The sequence below is a fragment of the Lineus longissimus genome, chromosome 4 (genome assembly GCF_910592395.1).
Source record: "Lineus longissimus chromosome 4, tnLinLong1.2, whole genome shotgun sequence".
NCBI classification, from domain to species: Eukaryota; Metazoa; Nemertea; class Pilidiophora; order Heteronemertea; family Lineidae; genus Lineus; species Lineus longissimus.
The window spans coordinates 5,064,628-5,086,088 of NC_088311.1; the positions used below are offsets into that span (position 1 = coordinate 5,064,628).

General features: G+C 39.5%; 4 protein-coding genes across 7 annotated transcripts; 2 read left to right on the plus strand and 2 right to left on the minus strand.

Annotated features, from left to right (window-relative positions):
• Positions 1–1,215: 1,215 nt before the first annotated feature.
• Positions 1,216–6,612, minus strand: LOC135487319 (ribitol-5-phosphate transferase FKTN-like). Of its 2 annotated transcripts, none has more exons than XM_064770953.1 (8): positions 6,535–6,612; positions 5,636–5,704; positions 5,246–5,422; positions 4,772–5,061; positions 3,889–4,151; positions 2,979–3,112; positions 2,515–2,639; positions 1,216–2,250 (listed from the first exon to the last, which is right to left on the minus strand). In XM_064770953.1, the coding sequence occupies exons 1-8, from the start codon at positions 6,541–6,543 to the stop codon at positions 2,037–2,039; spliced, it is 1,281 nt and encodes a 426-aa protein (XP_064627023.1). In that variant the 5' UTR covers positions 6,544–6,612; the 3' UTR covers positions 1,216–2,036. The 2 variants fall into 2 exon arrangements, with proteins under 2 accessions (XP_064627023.1, XP_064627022.1); XM_064770952.1 differs by lacking the exon at positions 6,535–6,612 and adding an exon at positions 6,097–6,361.
• LOC135487320 (solute carrier family 35 member E1 homolog) lies at positions 6,606–15,521 on the plus strand. Of its 3 annotated transcripts, XM_064770954.1 has the most exons (8): positions 6,606–7,188; positions 7,652–7,722; positions 8,033–8,170; positions 8,552–8,677; positions 8,901–9,146; positions 9,452–9,677; positions 10,845–10,871; positions 13,368–15,521. In XM_064770954.1, exons 1-8 carry the CDS (start codon positions 6,798–6,800, stop codon positions 13,385–13,387), a joined length of 1,245 nt encoding a protein of 414 aa, XP_064627024.1. In that variant the 5' UTR covers positions 6,606–6,797; the 3' UTR covers positions 13,388–15,521. The 3 variants fall into 3 exon arrangements, 2 of the variants coding, with proteins under 2 accessions (XP_064627024.1, XP_064627025.1); XR_010446818.1 differs by having other exon boundaries at positions 9,452–12,228; XM_064770955.1 differs by lacking the exon at positions 10,845–10,871.
• An 18-nt stretch (positions 15,522–15,539) lies between these two features.
• On the minus strand, positions 15,540–18,490 carry LOC135487321 (nuclear inhibitor of protein phosphatase 1-like). The gene is made up of 7 exons (XM_064770956.1): positions 18,438–18,490; positions 18,062–18,122; positions 17,556–17,709; positions 17,135–17,346; positions 16,746–16,887; positions 16,438–16,502; positions 15,540–16,263 (listed from the first exon to the last, which is right to left on the minus strand). Exons 1-7 carry the CDS (start codon positions 18,476–18,478, stop codon positions 15,910–15,912), a joined length of 1,029 nt encoding a protein of 342 aa, XP_064627026.1. The 5' UTR covers positions 18,479–18,490; the 3' UTR covers positions 15,540–15,909.
• A 205-nt stretch (positions 18,491–18,695) lies between these two features.
• Positions 18,696–20,717, plus strand: LOC135486305 (transmembrane protein 14C-like). Its single transcript, XM_064769001.1, has 4 exons — positions 18,696–18,868; positions 19,071–19,172; positions 19,537–19,624; positions 19,917–20,717. The coding sequence occupies exons 1-4, from the start codon at positions 18,793–18,795 to the stop codon at positions 19,957–19,959; spliced, it is 309 nt and encodes a 102-aa protein (XP_064625071.1). The 5' UTR covers positions 18,696–18,792; the 3' UTR covers positions 19,960–20,717.
• The last annotated feature ends 744 nt before the right edge of the window (positions 20,718–21,461 follow it).

Genomic DNA, 21,461 nt, shown 5'->3' on the forward strand with positions numbered 1-21,461 from the left:
ACTACAGTGAAGATTGAAAACAACACCGGCAAGTAACCTCCCCAAGCGTCCGTTGTCCATGACGGATAGAATTTTAATCACCGCGGATGAAAGAAGAAAAATTTCACGGTAGTTTTGTCCAGGAAAGTGCCCCCGGTCTCTGACTGGAGCGGGAGACAAAAGTCAAAGCTTGCAAATGTGATTTTGATGGATTAACTGTAGAACAAATCTGTAGTTTCCAAGTGGGCAGTGGATAATGAATTAATTAAAAAGACATCGGCTGCTGCGGGCGGTGTCAATGGGTCGTCAGAGTAGAGTTGTTGAAATTTGAAGATGCTACTATTTTTACTTCATGGAAACAATGATTTCTTTCATGATGTTGTTGTACACCGAGTGCCTACCACGTGAACCACGTTTCCAACTCTCCAACTAAACCTAGAAGAAGGAAAATTACCATCACGACATTTATTGGGGTATATTGCGCTTGGGCCTATGGTAAGTCCTGTCTGTGGTCACAATCAGTGGAATCGTTATAATTCTGTTGGCGTGCTACTACGAAATTCTCGCGTCAGACCATCAGCTTCATTTCGAAATAATGACTGCAATTTACTATTTCACACATTTATACCAACCATCACAAGTCGCAATCCGGAGTCCCCGCTTTAGCGACAGTTGATCAATAAACCCATCTACGTCGGGCCTACGTTGTCACTGCGGAAAACTGCTGGAAAATCAATAGTTCGCCGGGGGAAGGGGGAGGCGTAAGCACTCCTATGTCCCATCTATATTCGTGCCTGTAATCTCATCAACTACATGTCCAAGGTTCCAGCTTTAACTGACCTTCAATACTGCGGTCGTCGTAGATTTATTCAGTTTGGCAAGTATGAAAATCACAATATTCCTCTCGAGATGATTTCGCCATCTATCTGGCTGGAGATGAGCGCCGTAAGTCAAGGACAACGGCACAACCGACCCGAACGATAAGCCCGCGTCAACCGACCCTTGCTCATCAGAACGGAGCTGCAGTCATTTGTCCGGATGGCGTCGCTGGTTCAATGTGGTCGAGATGCATCATTTAAAGTGTATAGTACCGGTGCTCCAAGTGGCAATCACTCGAAATGACTCATGTCCAATTTTACAGTAGACCGTAATACAATCACAACCAAGTAATGAGGTCGTCTTCAATTCTGGTTGTCTCCAATTCCGTCACAACCAAAGAAATCAAGAAGACATACATCATCAAAAAGTCCAGCATTTATTACTCTGAATTTGAAAAATTTGATCAAAAGAAGTACATTACACACTTAATACATGCAACAGCAAGACATCAGGACATACAAATACCAATTCCGACATGGCAATGGTCTGTTCTATCTGCAGATACCTGCGCAGGCATCCTAGCCATCCTCAGTTTATGTCTTAGTTCCTAACGAGACATCCTTACAGCCTTTTCTGGCCTGGTTTCTTTATGAAGACTATGACCTACTCTATACACATTCTTAACTTAATTAGCACCATTTATAAACCTGTACAACCTGCACAGAAGTTGCACATACAAAATCAGATTCGAGACAGAGACGTATTCCTCTGAATTGTATTCATATTGTGTGCTTTTTGTACACATCAACCTAATCAAATGAATTTGGTTTCCCTAGCTGAATGTCAGCTGAAAAGCTGAATGCAATTACTGCAACAAGAGTACTCAAAACACCAACTAGTGAACACTGATACTATGCAAAGGACACACTAGAGTTGGTGACTATTCCAGATAGTACCAGTCCCAACAGTTAGGCTGTAACATCCTTATTATGGCAGTTTGTGATCCCTACAGTCATAAATAGCCAACAACTCTAATAGATGCACAACACACATCACAAACACATACATTTTAAAAACGAGCAATACACGATCGACATCGAAGACAGACAAGAGTACCAAGTGCAAAATTTTACATTGAATTCCCTTACAACGGCAGTTTGAATCGTAATGAATGTAAATTGTTTGTACATGTATAAAGTTTGCAAGGCTTTCATGGAGAAATTAGTCCCTTTAAGCCGTCACAACAGTTGAATAACCTCATCCCACTCATCCTGCGGCCAGACTCCATTCTCCCTTACGTTTGGCGGGCTCTGTTTCCAATCCCACTCGGTGACCGGCGTGAACCAGTTTGTTCCATAGTTGGCTTCAATATAAGACAATGTCTCACATGGAATGCGTATCTTGAGGTCGAGGAAGGATGTCCAACAGAGTGTAAACTTGGGAAAGAAATATCTGAAAGACGAAGTTTAACCTTAACACAAGTGGTTGTGATCTTGGGGGCAGAACTTAGATTAACATTTTCAGAGCTTGTATTTTTTGATACGGAGTCAAATCAAAGTTGTCTCTTCTTTCTTTCACTGGGATAAATGGGCAAGAATAATATGGTTTTTCCCAATGAAACTTATCCCGACAGAAGTTGTCCTGCGTCTAGAAAGGTGATGGCTCCTGACCGATTTTACAGCATTTTGTATTAAACTCATTCTCAAAGGAACATACTTGAATTTCTTGCCCGTCTTTGCTTGTGTGCCGCCATTCCACATGTACTCCTCCTCTTCATAGAAAAAGAACATGTCAAGTTTAACATCATCTGACTGGAAAGACAGCTCAAAGCTATCTGCCACCTGAAAAATTCAAAAAAAAATTTTAAATGTAATAAACTACTGCACCACAGCTCAAATGATGTTACTTTATTTTCAGACACACAGAGTCCTCCGTAACAGTCAGGTTATAGCCACTACTTTTTTATAAATGTCATTTTTAAAGGTATATTCCACTAAAGATAGTCAAAAGTACAGAAGTGCCATCTACATGTAGTTAGCAGAACTAAACTCCTTACCATCTTGTGAGCTCTTAACGTCATCTACATGTAATCTGTCTTGCACATGACACCAAATTCCCAACACCTATCTCAAGCTGCGTTCAGTGTCCACCAAAACAAAACTACATTGTACACCTATTACCTTTCCAAAGACATGTTTGATGGGCATCGAATTCTCTTCAAATGTTGGCATGAGTTTCTCATTGTAGTCTTTTATCCAAATGCCAAAGTCAACATCTTTGCTGTACGGAATGATGTCACACTGTCTGAACCAGCCTGAAGTATATCAACATCTCAAATGTCAATTAACCATGTTGCATTGGACTACATAGATAGACACTAAACAAATCTTTGGGAAATGAACTGATGTCCTTGCCCAGGTACCATAAATCAGACAGTATATGAGGACTATTTACATACTATTAGGACAGAGACACTTTTCTTTCTATATTTGGAGTAATTAAGCACAAGATGGCAATTTGATTTGAGCAGTCAATTATCATTCTTGAAAAAAGAGATGTTTAAAAAATGTAAGATGGCTGCCTAAGGACATATGGACAATGGGTTCAGTAAGCCACTATTAGCTTTACTTGGGGGGCTGTAACTAAGTTTTCCATGGTATTCTAGTGCAGTAGTTAAAAGCCACATGGCTTGGAAGTGATTTTTCTATGTTGGTAGTTGGCAGAAAATAAGCCATCAAGTATGGAGGAGTAGTCAAACCAGTCACATTAGAAGATGATTTGTCAGGAACTGAAGCACAGAGATAACCACAGGTAATTCAGTTGAACGTACACTATACGGCCTCAGCGTGAAGTGCCCAACAAACAAGTGATTTTTATCGCAACGACCTGTAATCATGATTACATGTGACAAAAATCTGTGGTGATCATCACAGGCACTGGTGAATGCCGCAACCTCTGATCACTATCAAACCGAGAGATTATCACTTTTGCTCACAGATGGGCCATATTGATGTTTCTTGCATGTGGTAGTGGTTATTGCTGCAGCAACAAAATCCGCTTGTTTGCTGGGCGCTTTAGACTTCAACTTACCAAGACATGTGCCACTACTCATCCAGAACCTAACACCAATGCTGTCTAAGTAAGCTTTGCCTCGTCGCACGACACCAGCTGCTGCCTCCCTGAATGCTTCAGCCTCTTCCCCATTATCCTTAGAATGCAAACGATAAAACTCCTGAGCTCTTGTGTAGTTACATTCGATGAATCTTGCGTGGGGGATTTGGTCCAGGAACTTTTTCGGGTAGCGTGGTGCACGGAATGTGACGCTGTCAATGGTGACCTCAGCAGTATCAAATCTGGAATTGAAAGGCCGTGTCTTTACTAAACTTTAGTTCTATCAGCTAAGAAACTGAAGCAGAAGTAGAAACCTACTTTTTCTAAAAATCATAAAGAATTGATTCCATCCAATCAGTGATAAAATCGCTTCATTCAATGTAAACTATATATTTCATACCCGTTGCTCATAAGTCCAATGGAACAGTGCATGAAGTAGGAATACCAATCAATACATATTTATAATATGAAACTGTTTCAATTAACATAACATACACAAATTAAAAGCCACTGCCCAATCCTCCAACACAGTAGACATATTCTTCATGGAACAATTTAATATCCGATTATAATGATGTGCCAGGTGCAGACTTTATACATTACTAGTGCTGACGAGCCATACCACACGCACACCTCGACCACCTGTGCATCCATCAAGTGATCCATTATGAGATTGTTGCCGACAATGTGTGATATCAATAAAGACTACAAAAGATTTGTAGGAAAAGCATTTACTCATACATGTAGTGGAAAGTCAGTTTAGTGAAGACTTAAGTTCCACCAACTTGTCATGTTCGGCACCTGAGCTGATTGTGGTATTTGACAAGTCACTTAACTAGTAACGGACCAAACTAATACTTACGTGTCATAAGCACCTGGATAGTGCCCAAACCGTAGTAACTTTGCATCAAACTTCAACCGTTCAATCACATTTCGGCTTTGCATTTTGAATCGAACTGGTCCATGCCAAAGGAAGCCGCCTTGCCTCTCATAAAACACAACTAGGTGAATAACATGAAAGTTTCGCAGGAAAATGAAATGAGTACTGATTTTCTCAGCTTTACCAGTCAGCAGACTGAGATGCCTGGGGTCCTTATGTAATACTGGAATAACAGTGAATTTCTCCTTTTCCATTTCTTCAACCAAAGCAGCCTAGATAGAGGGAAAAAGAACATATATATACGGGTAGTGAAATGCATCTGACAAAATATGTTGGTTTTCTATTGGGGTGTTTTAAATACAACCAAAATATTACAATGAATTTTGATTTTGAAAGAAATCTTGTGTAGTGATAGTAGTAGAGGTCAAAATCCCTCAAAATCCCTTGACTTCTCACCTCGTGCAAATTATTTCCCATGATAGAAAATGTTGTAACTGTCTCCTTAATGCAAAGATAGCGACATTTTGCTGCCTTGTTTTCTTTGTTGACTATTCTGGTTAGTATGGAAGGTTCTATCAGCGTCACAACCATGCTCCTGGAAGCACATATTCTCGCAAAGTGCTGGATATTGATCTGAAAGAATGAAGAGGTATACAACCAGAGAGGAAAGAGAGCCATCATCAGAACTGCTGCAGGGAAAACCCCATTAGGGCTGAAATTTCTGACCTGCTCAGGCATACATGTAAGTAGCCACTTTGGGTCAAAGACAGATATTGAGTTTTTGGCATGGGGTGATTGTGTACAAAATTGTCTTTAAAACTACATGTATATATCGCGTGTACTCACATAGGATTGCACAGCAAGCGCTTCTGACACTTCACTAGGATCATGACTGATTTCCACGATTGATAGATGCTGGAAAGAATAAACAATTGATGAGGATCTTTTGAAATTATCATTGTTATCTCCCCTGTAATCATAAATTGAAATTACTAGGTTACTTTAATCTTTTTACATGTGGAGGGCCTATCAACTTTAGCAAGAAACCCACTTTTTTACTTGATGAAATCCCAAACTTGGCAAGAAAGACTTCTAAACAATAACAAATGGGTGACAGGAGTTGTCACTGGAATTACTGACAGCCATCACGAATATATGAGTTCACACAGACCCTTCTGTATGAAGCAACTGATATGCATAAGAAAGGAGTCTGCCGTCCATGATCTAAATATGTGGGGGGGGGGGGGCTACATTTGTGATAGCCGTCATTAATTCCCATGGCATCCACTGAGTCTGATGGGGTGTACCTTGTTGTCATTCCAGGAGACATATTTCACCATATAGAGCTGTATGCACAGAAAACCCAAGGCAAAGCATACCAGAGCAACCAGACTTCTATGAATGCGCATAGAGAAAGCTATGCAATTTATGACGAGTGGACATCTGCATCTGGCGGAATTTCAGCAAGAAATTGCACCTTCTGTCCAATTAAGCGACAGATCAATAGTTCTCAATTTATCTCCACCATCTGTATTGTGGCTGAAGTCATTAGAAAAGTAGGTTCACAGCTGCAGCTTTGTCACCTGGTGATGCACTCGGCTGTCGGCACCGACAGACACTGTATAACAACCTGCTTTTGTCTGCAGGTAAAATGAAATATCGATTTTCCGAACCAATGACGTGTACTATAGCCCCAAATACATTTCATTAGAAGGAATACATATGGAAGTAGGGATTGGACGCACTGGATACATGGGATATCTCAAAGGATAGTCAGAAACAGTGAATTTGATCGTGAAAATATTGCCAAAAATTATTTTCCATGGGCGCTGACATGTTGAAGCACCGCAGTGAATAACTCAACCCAAACTTGCCAAAGCGACTTGTGATAATTATTCAATTGGTGATTTTGTTGGTGTATTTCTATAAGAAAGGTGTACGATTAATATCAGTTGAGGATTATATCTCTGTGATTTATTTCAATTGTGGATTAGTAATTATTTTAGTTATGGGCCAATCAAGAGAAAGGAAGATCAGCGAGACCGAACAGCTTATAATTGACAGAAACAACATGCCGGACGCGGACACGTATCGAGATTGTACCCGAATAATATTTCTGTGTATGGCCTGGTATTCAGTCAGTGCCACAAATAATGTGGTGGGGAAGATGTTATTGAATGATTTCCCATACCCTGTGACTGTAACAATGATACAGCTCCTCTCCATATCCTTTTATTTACCTCCAATATTGAAGTGTCAAAATTTCAAAGACACAACACGTCACATCAGCTGGAGTTACTGGTGGAAGATGATATTACCACTTGGTTTAGGAAAATTCTTTGCCTCTGTTTCAAGTCACATTAGTATATGGAAAGTGCCAGTATCTTATGCACACACAGGTAAGCATCAAAAAGATATTTGAGTGTAAAACTGTGCTGCTGTTGCATAAAAAGTAGTTGTAAAGGTAAAGACGAGGCAAAAGACCGTACATCCAGAACTCGGGGATTCCACCGCATGGCGGGTGGTTGGGAGATATGTCTGCGTATGTAGTTTGGTCCACAAAGACAAGGTGAAGACAGCGACCGAGTCTCGGACAGTCGCACTCACATCAATACGCAGATTGGAGATTTCACCATAACATTAACAATCAACATCATGACATTACTGACAAGATCGCAATTTTAAGTAGAAGCTAAAATAAATGAAATGTACATAACTTGATATGGTTTAGGGCAGGCTTATAGGTTTTGGAACAACTGACAGAGTATTCCGAGGATTCCTTCTCTTAGATTTCATTAATCCATGATTAAATATTGACCAATGATAGTTTGATACTCGATCAATATGTCTTCCTATTTGCAGTGAAGGCAACCATGCCTTTCTTTGTCGTCGTTTTATCAAGAGTGCTTCTGAGAGAACAACAAACAACTAAAGTAAGTGCTTTAGCCTCAGGGAAAATGCATTATCGATCGATGTAGTCCCGGCCTAGCATGGTCCATGCTTCAGAAGTCTAGCTTTTTTTATGTCACTGGTCATGATCCATCCTTTAGTCTGTTGCTTGTCTTCAAGTCAAGACCAGTGTTCCATCAACAGGCAGATTGCTCGACTTCAGAGTATCTTTATGCCTAGACCATGTCAAGACTAGATGGGCCATAATTCTATCTCAATTTTGATTCTGCAGTTTCAAATGATAACCTTCTTCCTTTTCAAGCAATCATGTCATAGTATTTATTTTTGTTTCAGGTTTACCTGTCGTTGGTACCAATCATAGCTGGTGTGGTGATAGCAACTGTCACAGAATTATCTTTCAACTCCATTGGTTTAGTTAGTGCCCTCAGTGCTGCCCTCACATTTTCACTCCAGAGTATATACACAAAAAAAGTAAGTTGTTTACAGCATCTTTGGACACCGTGTTCAGCCATCAGTGCTTCTGCCAGGATTGAACGTTGAACTCAATTCAGATACAAAACTTTTCAAAAAACGATTTGATAAAAAAAAATCTAAGGGTAAAATGACCTGTCTGAGAAATTCTTTGCACCTAAAGTTTTAAAGTCATCTCAATACACTGCATATGTAGTACCCAGGGAAAATATGGATTTCACCCTCATTGAAATTCTCCACAAAAACGCTTGTAGTTTGAAGTTGTATCAAATACAGAGTTTAACAAATATTTCATAGCAGTTGGAAAGAAATGCTTTCTCCTTGTCCTGCATGCTGTAAGTAAGCTGATCCATCTGAAACATTCTCCTTGTTTTGTTTCAGTGTTTAAAAGATACACAACTGCATCATCTGTACCTGCTGATGGTACTGGCGCGGTTAGCAACATTGTTATTCATACCACTCTGGTTGATGTTAGATATCAGGGTGATTCTCACAGACCACACTTTTGTAAGTATGGATTCGATAGCATTATTTCTTTCTATAAATTAAAGAGAAGATTAGAAGAGATTGTTTTCACACCTTCAGAATCAGATCAGAGACTTATCAACATGAATAATCAGCCTCAACATCCTATTTTCACCCTCGAGGTGTGGTTTTCGTGATTTCCTCATGAGCTTGGGCTTTCAACTAAATCTATAACAATCTGATTGCTTTCTCCTTTATATTTCAGGTACACAGTCCCAATTGGACGCGGACATTTGTTCTGCTCCTGGTTGATGGTTTCTGTAATTTTGCCCAGAATGTGATTGCCTTCTCCGTGTTAGCTCTAGTCACGCCCCTGAGTTATGCCGTTGCCAATGCTACGAAACGAATAATGATCATCACAGTGTCGTTGATGCTGCTGCAAAATCCTGTCACATCGGTGAATGTCATGGGAATGTTTTTAGCCATATTTGGAGTCTTATTATATAATAAGGTGAGTATCTTTAGACATAACCTGTGTGGGCTACCCTGACAAAATTATAGGATAAGATTTCTTTGAAAACTCTTATTACTGATAACGGCTAATACCCGAGTTGAGCAAGTACAACACACCACCAGCTGAATAAGGCTAGTCGTGATGCTTTCAGCTAGACTTTTAGTAGAAAGTTTTTACTTGTTTTATCTTTAAAAGACCAGGCAGTACATTTTGGGGTCAATTACCCTGCCAATACCTTAGTTGGTCATCTGCTTTCTGTCTGCCTATGAAGGTTAAGTGAAAATCGCTATTTTTCATTTTAGGCAAAGTATGACCAGAATCAAGAACGAAAACGACAAGAAGTCCTTCCATATGTCAAGAGTGAAGCTGACTTTAACAAGTTAAATCATATGCATTTGCATCGTTCAAACTCTATAGCTTTCTCGTCAGAGGATCATGTGACTGTAGTCCCAAATAATAACTTGCCTTTAGGTGCTACACCAGAGGAGGAATATCACCGGCCGACGTTTTATCAAAATGGCGATCTCAGTACGTATTCGAAATTTGGTGGAAGGCCACTTTATCATGTGTGATGGTGACGTTTTCTTAGGCATTTGACATTTCGGTAGTAGGAACTCGTGCTTCAGATTTTCAGAATGGTGCTATTAGCCAAATGGTCAATGTTCTGGACAAATCATTGAGTAAGTTTTGAGTTTCTGGTACAACAGAAAGTTAAAGGCCTACTGCTTACGTGTTCAACTGAGGAAAAGGGATGGTTTTGCAATGAAAATCCAGCCTGTCATAGCAGAAACTGCACCTACAATTACCAGTTGAATTTGGCAGATTTTGTGTCACTTGGTGTTAGAAAATGGCACTAGTTAGTCAAACTACAGGAAAATACAAAGTAAAGATCGCAGGCTTATCACCTTGCGTTCTCAATGATTTGTCCAGCATTCCAATGAATGACCAAATGAAGATCAAAACTTCACTCAGCTTACTCTAAACTTCGCCGCTGTGTGTATTTACTTAAGTTGAAGGTGCTGCTGCTGCTCTGTACTGTTATGTGTGTTGTGTTCATGTATGTTAATTCCAGTTGTCGTGACAAATCATTTAAAACCTTAAGGTACAATGGCCCAGGTACTATGTAGCAAGATATTTGAGTATACTAGGAGAATTTATTCATATTTTCCCTATGGTGTGGAGTTATTACATGTATGTTGTTATCAAACACACCAGAGTATTGAATATCATCATACATTATAACAGTTATAGATTAATCTATACTTGCTCATAAACATGTGGACCAAATACATCAGGCCAGGTTGTTCAGGCCCACATGGGGTAAAATAATTTTCAGTTCTTTACGGCGTTGTCAAATTACTGGTCAATACTTATACAAGACAATTTGTCAGATTTCATTTCGTCAAAAGTTTTCTTTCAATTTGGGTATTTGGTTTTGCTGTCCTTCATTCATTTTCTGTCCTTCAGCATGAAATGCTTTCATTAAGTAACATTTGCTTTTCTATTTGCCTGCTTTACCTGTTCCCTTTTCTCCAGTAATCTGACAATCAGAGACCTTGGTCACACCTTCGTTTAGATCATGACTAGTTGTCCATTTGAAACTTCCTCCACATTGGTGCTTTCAACCTATGCTTCCCATTTGTCTCTCAAAATTGTCTATCTTTATGTTTTTGTTTCAATTTTGTTGTTTAATAGTCCATCGCAGTAGTTCAGAGACTGAAGGTTAGTGTCCGCTGAGTTCTTGCATGTCTGAACTGCATCTTACATGTAACTTACTTACATGTATTTAGTTTACCATCTTTGTTTGTTTTTGGTTTATTATGGTAGATTTTTCCACCATTCATCAATACTTATTCTACTTTTTTGATTTTTAGAAGGGTGGTGGTACTAGTCTTTTAGAAGTTAAATATGATTTGACCTTAAATTAAAATGAAAAAGTTACGGGCTTCCATGTATTCCAAAGTGCCATCCCTGTCAGGTTTTGTTCACTAGTGTTTTACCTAAACATCATATTTTGGCTGAGTATTATAAACCAGCAAATAACGAATGCTGTAAGTACAAGAAGTACATCTTGATCTACCGTCGAGGACTCAAAAATTATTGAATCATTTACGATGGCAGACTTGTTCCAAGTGAACTTCTCAGCCACTTGACGTAGTTGTTCTGGTTCGTAGTACTCGAGCACTCAGTCAGCATGTGAGCCAAAAATGATAATTCCTATCGTACAGCATGGGGATGGATATGTACATTGCTCATTATCAGAATAGGACTGCATCAAAACATCTGGAGAGTCTTGACTGTTAGAAACAGATGTTGCCACCAGTAATGGATGATAATGATGTGATACTAAGTATGTATATGGTGTGCATGAAACCGCAACTACGCTCATCAAATAATGTGCTTTGAATGTATATCATGCATAAAAGATATTGTCCTTCAATAGCATGTTTACGGTGCATAAAAAATACACGATTTTAAAGTGATTTGCATATTCATGAGTCCATAACTCAGTGTTAGTATCTCACCACTTGAACTACAGGCTATGAGGATGATCAATGCATGTAAATGTAAATGTATAGTTATTTCACCTAACTAGATACAAAATACATTGAGCACAGTATGCAAAATCCCTGTTAGTGTTGGTGCAAGACTAGTTCAGGTGATGACCACTTTTGAAAAAGCCTGTCTGTAGATAATCAACTGAAGATTTTACATTTTTTGTGATGTGGACATATTTTGACCATCATGTGACATCATTTGATGATGTCATGTGGGCAAATCTTACAACCATTCCCGATGACACTGAAGCTGTCCTTGTCCTTGTCCAAAACCAGGCTGAAGGTGTAAAAAACGCTGAATATGCACTTATTGGAATTTGCCTTGGGTTTGAGTTTACTGATGGCCTTGAAGCCACGAACACCGGGCTCGGACCCCACCAATGTCTCCAAAGACCCAAGGGATCATATCATGTTAAAAACGTTGTGCTGCTTTAATGGCATTGGTGTTTTATTTTTTTCTACTCTGAAGGGTATTTAATGGCAAATGAATGGCATAATGGTTTTAACTCCACATCCTCAAGGTGAGTGGTATATTTCGATTCAATGTCAATGTATTGCATGCGGAATCAATTTTGTGGATCTGACGATTTGAAATTGTGTCAAGGTTGAATTGGTCGGTGCCCTAATTGCACAAAAGAGAGGTGAGCTCAGTATTGAGGGTGGAGTTGGAGTAAATATGGTGGAGAATTGACGAAGGTGTCGGGCAAAGTTTTCTGCAGTGTATGGTACTATTTTCAACTGTCTGTATGTGTATAGTGTAGACCCATTTTCTCGGTCCTAACTTTTAGCGAAGAGAGCATCTTTTTCAGATCTCACTACCATTAAATTCTGCGAGTGGATTGGTTTTCCCAGCGATTAGGGCCTACTGGTTCACCATTAATGTTTGCATCTTGACCACCTTACATAAAAGTCCTGAAAATACTGTGAAAGTGAAGGGGTTTACAGTATTAGCCTTTCTCTTGTCTTCTTCCTTTCGTAGTTTTGTTGGACTCGCAAGCACAATATCTTTCATTGGTCTGTTGTATTCAAACTATAAAATACTGGCTGTGCCTGATGTAAATTATCTTTGAGAATCAAAATTTGGATTGAAATATTATATGATTTGTCTTATCGAGGCTGTGATGCATATCAATAATGATATTTTCGCAAATTAATAAATATCTGTGGTAAAGAGTTATTTTTCTCCTTATTCTTTTACTCATTAAACCTTGGCTGCAAACTTTTTCCCCTGCTAAGGTTGCTTTGCTTTGCGAGAGGCACGAATGCTAGGCACATCCAGCATCCCTTCAGTGCCTCAATATAGTATATGATTTACTTCAACAAGAACTGTAGACACTGAAGTGGCTGCAGGAAACCTAGATTTTTATCTAGTTATGGTCAAGACAAGTCGAACCCACAACCTCCTGATTATGAGCCCGGTGCTCTAACCACTACACCACTGATCTCCCCACTGATCTGGATTGAACATGTTGAAACTGTCATAAAATCATGCGCTTGGAAAATTTGTTACTTCTACAAAGCATCTAGTAGACTACTTGCTCTCTCATGATATGTCATCTGAGCTGCTATCTGTTTTGGATATGGAGATGTAATGATGGAACCAGATGTCTGTTCTTAGTGCCACAAATTTTCTCACCTATCAAAATGTTCATATTTTCAGAGAGACTGCATGAAACCTAGAGAGGAAAGGTACATGTATATGGGGTCCTGATTGAAGAGATTGCAGCAAGTCTTTTTAAAAGCATTCTGGGCCTCTACCACCAGGCCATGATTGTGATTTTGTCTCCTCCAAATGAAATACATGCATGAGTTGATCCTTTGCTGTCTTCCCTTGAGTATAAAGACTACTACTTGTGTGTGATAGGGCATGCTGGGTGTAGTACTGCATCTTCCAAAAGAAGTATGTGTCAACACTGACACTTCCACAGCACAGTCTATTTGGAAAGTTGTCCCAGAGACTGGAATAGAGGAAGACTTCACAACCATAGACTTTCTATAATCACTACAGTGTGTTTCAAAACGATAATGGAAACAAAATATGGAGAGGCAATCATGTGGGAAGCTGGCATAACTGAAACAGTGCTGCTTAAGACGATCCTGATCAACAGTAGCTGGAGCTGAAATGTATTGCCCCAGGGTGGAGAAATGCAGGGGCGTGTCCAGGATTCTGAGCAGAGGGGGTCTGAATGCCATAGCAATAAAAATCCCTGAGGGGTGAGCGTGAGGGGTATCCATCATGGAATACTGAAAAGTTTTTAAAATCTTAAATGCCAAAGATGCCATTTTCTAGCATTTTGGCCGTGACATATCTGTAACACAGACCTCAATCGAACATGTCCTGTGCTAAATCTATACTCGATCTGTGCGGGCAGGAGGGGTCCAGCTGAGACCCCCTGGACACGCCCCTGATTCGATCTGGGTTGGTATAGAGACATAATGTAAGAGGGCCATAAAATTGGACTTACTTGGTTTCTTTTCTTTTCTAATATTTAGTTATCTATATTTTCGAGATTATATGTTTGGTTGAAGTTATGTTTTGAATAAGATTGTTCAAAATGTATTGCTATTGCTTCAATGAGTGAAACATCATCATTTGTAGAGTAAAATCATTTGTTCTGTGGTTGTGTTGCTGCATGTTTTCCTGTTTGAGTTCAAAGGTTTTTAAAGGGAGCTCTTAGTCACTGCCACTTAACATTCTCCACATATATCTGGGCTGATGGAACTCCTCCAACAAGGACTTGACCACACAAGAACCAGGAAACATGATGAAGACTGAAGATGTACGAACACATTCATTCACTTAACTTCTAACTCCTATTAATGTACTACTAGGCATTTTTATTTAATTAGACCATCATTATTTAGATTCCACCTGAACATTGCTCATTTCATCAAAACAGCAGATAAATTTAATCTGTCATACATGTAGTTTGCACCAACCTGACCAATGCCTCATACTGCTTAACGAGACTCCGACAAGAACTGTCATTTATTGTAGCGTTTCAAACAGAAGCTCATGAGGGCTGGTTAAGGTATTGTTGGGTTGAACTGTAAATATGCTTCTTGTTTAAGGAGGAGTGCAAGTTATTATTGGGCCAGCACTAACGCATACTTCAGAGATCCTGTGAATTGGGTGCTGTACATGTATGAAAAGTTGTTAGGATATTTGTGTCATTTTCCTCATGCACCCAACAGTGCTTCCAAACAGGAACACTTCAAGCATACTAAGACCGCTCCTTCTGATTTTTTCTTAGACAATGTTATAGTGTGAATAGTTGTAATACATGACCATGTGCCAAGTTCAGATGAGCTACATGAACATTTATCATACCGTTAGTAGAATAAGAACAACGTCAATCCTTTTAAGTTTTAGGCACAAGTAAGTTACATGTATCATTCATTGATGAGCCCGAATCGAACTTGACCCAAGGACAGAATGTTTTTATATGAAAAACTTGCATATACTGGTAACAGGACATTAGTATACTGTAGTACGGCAAGCCTGATATTTTTCGCGACTTTTGCAAGAGGGGGTAGTATACTCATGAACTCATGGGGCGCGAAAATGTTTCACTTATTGGTTTTATCATTGGAAATGCACCCAATTTGCAACAACAAATTGAAGCAAAATCTGAAATTAATGCTTTCGCGAAAATATAGGGCCACAAAAGGGTTTACAGTAGTTTGCTAATACTGTACAACACTGGTATATCAAGCTTTGTATTAAATTGCATGAAAAGTAATGGATAAGGATTGTAGCAGTTCATGGAAAAGATAAGAAATGTATATTTTTGATGTAAATAAATGAAAAACGACGAAGTGTACAGTAAAATGTTTGTTCTGATTTTATTTCTCATGACATGTTAATGACCCGAACATAATAACATGGACTGTTCACATGCCTTGAAGATGGCAACAAGTCTAAGCTAAACAACAACATGATACGCGCACACTGCACAGGGCCTACCTACATGCACATATATTCTGTAAATGCCTTGATTCGTTAACTTGAAAATGATTCCATTTACAAATAGGTTGCAGTTTTATAGGGGTCACTAGTGACAATGTTCAATAGGAATAGTCACATATTTAGCGAGGCACTTTTGTATAAAAATCAGTACATGTTACCTGGCCCAACTGACCGGATTAAAATGTTCAGTCAAATTCACCTATTTCTTCCCAAGCAAACACTAGTCCACACTTCACACAAGTAATGAAGGAGCAGGTTTCTTTCCAGGCCATGCCTCCTTGGCATATTTTTTCTTTTTTGGTTCTTTCGATAGGTCCTCCTGAACAACATGAATAGGTGGTGCCAGATTCACCGGGATAATGTTCGCATGCATTGGCTCAATGTCAGGTGCAAGATTAGGAACTGGCAGTCCGAGTTTAGCTGCGATACTTAGCGTACCGAGAGAAGAGGTTGGCAAGTGGTGATCGTCGCCTCCTGAACCGGGCAGATCACTGTACAGATCATGATGACGAAATGCTGGATGATGAGCTTTTTTACTATACTGGTCCGATCCGATACCCAAAGGTGCATTCTCCAAACGCATTTTCTGCAAACATAAAGCATGTTTTAGTGGCTTGAATACAATAAGAAAACCACACAAGTGGCTGATCCGAGTATACAGATTGCACGAGATAAATTTCTACGGCCGGAAAGCACGAGACCGCAGGCTTCGGAGATTTATTTTTTAAAAAGCATTGTATCTACAGTGCTGCCATCTTACCTTTGTTGGTACAATTTTTGTCTGTATAAGATTTCTAAACCTTCCTATCGTTGGGTCAATATCCTCTGCAAATGATAGAAAAAATGCTAACTTGAGTAATGAAGATCTATGTAAAAAAATTATCAGATTCAAAGCAATTAAAAAACTACAACAATTACTGAGCTTTTGCTCTGATTGTTATTACATGTATCTTGACCATTTCCTCAGTAGACGCAATAGTATGTATGTAGCTGTGCTGGAGGTATTGTCTTCAGTCAGACAGATTGTGCCTTTGTCCTCATTGCCACTAACACATAGCATCGCTTTACCTGGGTTGATAATTTCTTCGTCTTCATTGAACTTTATGCGAGTAGATGCCCGTTTTCTTTTCAAAGGATTTTTAGAATTATCTGGCAAGTCACCCATGTTAGTAACACGTCGATTATGAGCCGTGTTGAATTCTGTCAAATTCTGAAAAAGATATTTTTGCGAATGAAAAGAGCAGTAAAAAAATGTCAAAAAGCAAGCGCAACAGCTTACAACAACAACTGAACCTGCCCACATTTTGTCCAGCTGGTCAAGGGGAATGATAATAATATTTGAATCACACCATTCCTTCATGTCAAGAGCCATAATACAAGAAAGATTGATAGTGCCGAGACATATTATATCACTCGAGTGCCTCCATACACAAATTTGACTCCAATCGCACACTTACATCTAATTCTGTTTCTGTCTCAGGTAACCCAAGTAAGCCACCTTCCTTATCATCAGTTTTATCATCATCGCCATGTCCTGTCTGCATTGACTGCGGCCTCTCTCGAATCAGATACTTTCGTGTTGAAGCACCGAAGTGAAGTTCTGTTTCGAGAGGCACTGCTTGAGGCTTCTTATTTTCCAGTCGTATTGATCCAATATAAGTGCCATGAGCTGCAAAAGAAAAACATGTTTTAAGGATTGCAAAATCTTGAACATGTAAGCACAGGTGAATTTTGGCAGCCAACAATTTCTTACTGACCCGGAGGTTCTAAATTTGCTTTTTCCCACTGGAATGAGAAGTTCGATTTACAGTGCTGCCCAGAATACTGCACTGAAGCACTTATCTTCCTCCTAGTTCTCTAGAAAAGAATGACACTTACTGCTTCCAAGGTCAATGATGAATGGTCGTGCCAGATGCTTGTGCCAGATGAGGGCCGAGTGAACTCTTGAACATGACTGATGGTCAATAGGGAAATCACACAGCTGCTTGTTACGGCCAAAGAAATAACACTTCTTTTCATCTATCATCAATTTCTGAAAGAAATAATCAGACTTCATACAAGCTGGCTCATACTTAAAACAAGCTAGGAAAAGGAAGAACAACACAATCACATTTATGTAGGTCATGCTATAACCGTGTCTCTATTTCTCAGACAAACTGTTGATACATCAATGACCTTTCAGTGTAGCACATTTTGTTGTGAGCCACATCATTGAAAGATGAAGCACAGCTCTGTTCATGTGCATATATTTCAACAACATCACTTATTTATTCCTTTGAACACAAATCAGTGGAATCATGGCCAACAGAACAATCAGCAACATTACCGTCAGGAAAAAATGACAGAGAAAAAAAAACTGCAACATCTTTGTTGCCTATTTTTACCTGGACCATCTTCCCATCCTTCGTGACATCTAAATGAAGTCCAGGAGGCGGCTTCCCTGCCCTGGAGAGAAACAGTTTACATTTCATAATTGCAGAACTGGTACGGTAATAGAATGAGAGGAGCAAAAGGTAGGCCGGGGGGGGGGGGGGGTGTCTAGAAACAAGAACGCGTTGGCTGTGCAGCAATGCACTGATAAAATGCACTCAATCTCTGCACTGCAATAACTGACCATCTGTTTTGGAGGTTTTTTCACGCAATAAAGCACTTCGTGGCGGATGATCGCCCATTTTGTTGTGTTCTTCGCGTCTTTTAGATTCTTTCTGGGCTTTGCTTATGCTCATTGCATGAATTTTGAGCCTAAAAAGGGGTATTTACCACGAGGGAACCTCAAAATTATTGACCAAAGGGCCAGACATGTTTATTTTGAACTGAGCATGCGCGAGAGATATTCCAAAGTTGGAAAATAAATTTGACATAAAACATCCCAATGGTTTTATCATAAGTACACAATCTTGACAACCAAAAACAGATAATTGATCACTTTTAGTTATCTTTTATGAAATATCCGTTTGTTTGCCTTCTAATTGAGTGTATTGTCAAATAGTACTCCAAGTTACATCTGCAGGTATTACAACGTTTGAAGCATAACTTGCTGCTACAGTTTCCGCATTTTCCGATTTGGACTGTTCTCGACTTAATTTTGTCCCTTTATCTCCATTAGTACATAAATATGGCTCTTGACATTGTTGGGTTTGGTTATGCTACCATTGTAGCACTTGGTGGCATCGTTGGTTACATGAAAGCGGGTATGTTGATGCTGATTCAAGTCATTTTACCTTTCAGTTTCAGTCACTTCAGTTAACAATGTTGGTGTAAAAGGAATTTTAGTCCCCTGGAGAAAAAGTCCATGGACATATTCAAATATTGTTGATGATAACTGAGGACCTTTCAAGGAAAGGGCAGGGAAGGGACTGACCCACACCTTCTCTTACTTTTTCTGTAATATAGGAAGTACCATATCCTTGGTTATGGGTGTGACATGTGGCAGCCTGCTCGGGCTCGGGTCTTACTTGATGACGAATAACCCCAACAATGTGTACCTGTCCTTGGGTGAGTAGAGAATACAAATAATTTCAATACATATCATATCATATGCATGCCTACAAAAATTATAAAGATGTATTTTGTCTTGTGTGCTGGTGGTTGTGACAACACCGTTTAATAGGTCATGTACATAGGTGCCAACAATAGCAAATTAGCATGCTATGTGTTCATTTTTTCCGTTAATATTGTAATGTAAATATGAAAATCCCGTGAAGAATCTGGCACCCCTGGTGGTAGAAAGGTGAACTAGTTTAGTTGGCATCACTTCATGGACACATAAGATGGAAGTGTTCCTATACTCGATGCTCGCAGTCAGTGTTAGTGTAATGAACTACTTTAGTTGATTTTATATTTTCTGATAATCTTTCAGCTGTCTCTTCTCTTCTGACGGGAGTGATGGGATACCGATTTTCTAAAAGTGGCAAATTCATGCCAGCAGGGATGGTGGCAGTGTTGAGGTAAGAAGAATTGATATACTGGTAACACTTTGCAGTTAGCACTGAGGTGAAACTAAAAGACTAAGAGCCAGAGAATTCAACGTGATGACTTAAGTTTTCTAGCTTTGTAAAAAAACCTGTCCATTCCTTGTCATAGGTGATGTCAGTGTGATCAGGGACATATGGATTTGATTGCACTAATTGTGATCTTCATAAACATTCTAGACCAGAAAAAAGTTTGTATCCATGATTACTGCAGCCTTTAATTCACTACTATCCATTCTTTTGTTGATTCCATCATTTCTAATTTCAGTTTGGTGATGGTAATGCGACTGGCTCCACGGTTGATGAAGTGAATGATTCTTGCAAATGCTACGTCCATGAGATTAATAAACAGATAATAAAGATAATAATTCAGAAAGATATGCAAGGCTTTTTTCCACAAAAGATCCATCTACCAAATGTGGCGATTATTAAACATTCGGTCCAGGCTTCCATAAGTAAAAAAATAATGCACAAACTGATTTCTGAGACAGCTGGAATGAATGGAGAAATATGAGAGTTCTCCATTCTTTAATTTGAAAGTTGCTGGGTGCTGTTTTAAAACTGTTAATATGTATTATACATGTATTAAATGTTTGTAAGTATTAGATTGAATGTAATTCATTAATACGATCTATCTGATATTCATCTTGGGATTCCATTGATCACCTTATCATTGCTACAAATTAATACATGATGTCGCTGTTTACTGTTTGTATTTCTGTATATTTATCGATGCACCTTTTAAGGGAAGGTGAGGTCCATAGAGAATTTATATGTAAATTAGTAAACTAGGATTCGGTAGCCAACAGCCGTTAGGACCAACGATTAAGGGTTTGTAATGACTTTTAACTATTAGACACCAGCCACACTCAGTGACCACTTATGAGTCTACATTTAGTTAAACTCTTGCCAGATCAGGCTAATTCTATGTTGTTGGTCAAGTGCAACCCAACTTAAGCTGGAGCCTCCCAGACTTAAGAGCCTGGCACAGATCCAAACGATCATTCCTCTTTCGGCACATTAACTAAGTATTTTTGCTCAAGTCAATAAAACTCAGTATTTTTAATCATTGGCGTCTTCATATATTCTATTTTGGTTTGTTGTTTAACAAAGATGCCAGTTACACTTGTTGGGTTGTGATTTCCTCAAGGCATATCCTCCAATCACTAACCTAGATCCTTCGGACATGGTTTGACCAGCCTAGTGATTGTGACTTGTCTTCAGAGCAGTTACTAGATCCCACAGACCTCAGTTGACTGGTGTGATTGTGACTGTCCTCAAAGCAGTAACCTGGATCCCATGGACTTCGTTAGACCACCAGCCTAGTTGTGACTGGCCTCCAAGCAGTAACCTAGATCCCAGGACTTCGTTAGACCAACCTGGTTGTGACTGTCCTCCAAGCAGAACCTGGATCCCAAGGACCTCATTTTACTAGCCTGGTTGTGACTGCCTTCCGAAAAGTACTCCGACCTTGTTTGACCAGCCTGGTTGAGACTGTCTTCCGAGAAGTATTCTGCTCTGAGCTTGTTTGAACAGCGTGGTTGAGACTGTCCTCGAGGAGTTAACTAGATCCCTAAGACCTTGTTTGACCATCATGGCTGTCCTTCAAGTAGTAACCTCATGACTACAGTCACTGTTCGGTTAGTCAAAGAGCTGATGGTGGTCGAACGACCCATGTCCTTCCTGGATACTACTGGCCTTGTTTGACCTTGTACTTTGACTGGTTGTGGCCTATAGTCCAGTCGTCTTGTCTGACAAGCATATGGCAAGCAGTTCGTGGCTATAGGATCCTGGTGATCTTGGCTGTGATTGT

Coding starts and splice junctions, on each gene's coding strand:
- LOC135487321 (XM_064770956.1), bottom strand. CDS start 18,478: ATGTCTGGCCCTTTGGTCAATAATTTTGAGGTTCCCTCGTG. Junction 17,710..18,061: donor AGGATGGGAAGATGGTCCAG/GTAAAAATAGGC, acceptor TATTTCTTTCAG/AAATTGATGATAGATGAAAA. Junction 16,503..16,745: donor CGAAGAAATTATCAACCCAG/GTAAAGCGATGC, acceptor TATCATTTGCAG/AGGATATTGACCCAACGATA.
- LOC135486305 (XM_064769001.1), top strand. CDS start 18,793: ATGGCTCTTGACATTGTTGGGTTTGGTTATGCTACCATTGTAGCACTT. Junction 18,869..19,070: donor CGTTGGTTACATGAAAGCGG/GTATGTTGATGC, acceptor TCTGTAATATAG/GAAGTACCATATCCTTGGTT. Junction 19,173..19,536: donor CAATGTGTACCTGTCCTTGG/GTGAGTAGAGAA, acceptor ATAATCTTTCAG/CTGTCTCTTCTCTTCTGACG.
- LOC135487319 (XM_064770952.1), bottom strand. CDS start 6,198: ATGCGCATTCATAGAAGTCTGGTTGCTCTGGTATGCTTTGCCTTGGGT. Junction 5,705..6,096: donor TCTCCTGGAATGACAACAAG/GTACACCCCATC, acceptor TATTCTTTCCAG/CATCTATCAATCGTGGAAAT. Junction 2,251..2,514: donor AAGACGGGCAAGAAATTCAA/GTATGTTCCTTT, acceptor TTCGTCTTTCAG/ATATTTCTTTCCCAAGTTTA.
- LOC135487320 (XM_064770954.1), top strand. CDS start 6,798: ATGGGCCAATCAAGAGAAAGGAAGATCAGCGAGACCGAACAGCTTATA. Junction 7,723..8,032: donor GAGAACAACAAACAACTAAA/GTAAGTGCTTTA, acceptor TTTTTGTTTCAG/GTTTACCTGTCGTTGGTACC. Junction 8,678..8,900: donor TTCTCACAGACCACACTTTT/GTAAGTATGGAT, acceptor TTTATATTTCAG/GTACACAGTCCCAATTGGAC.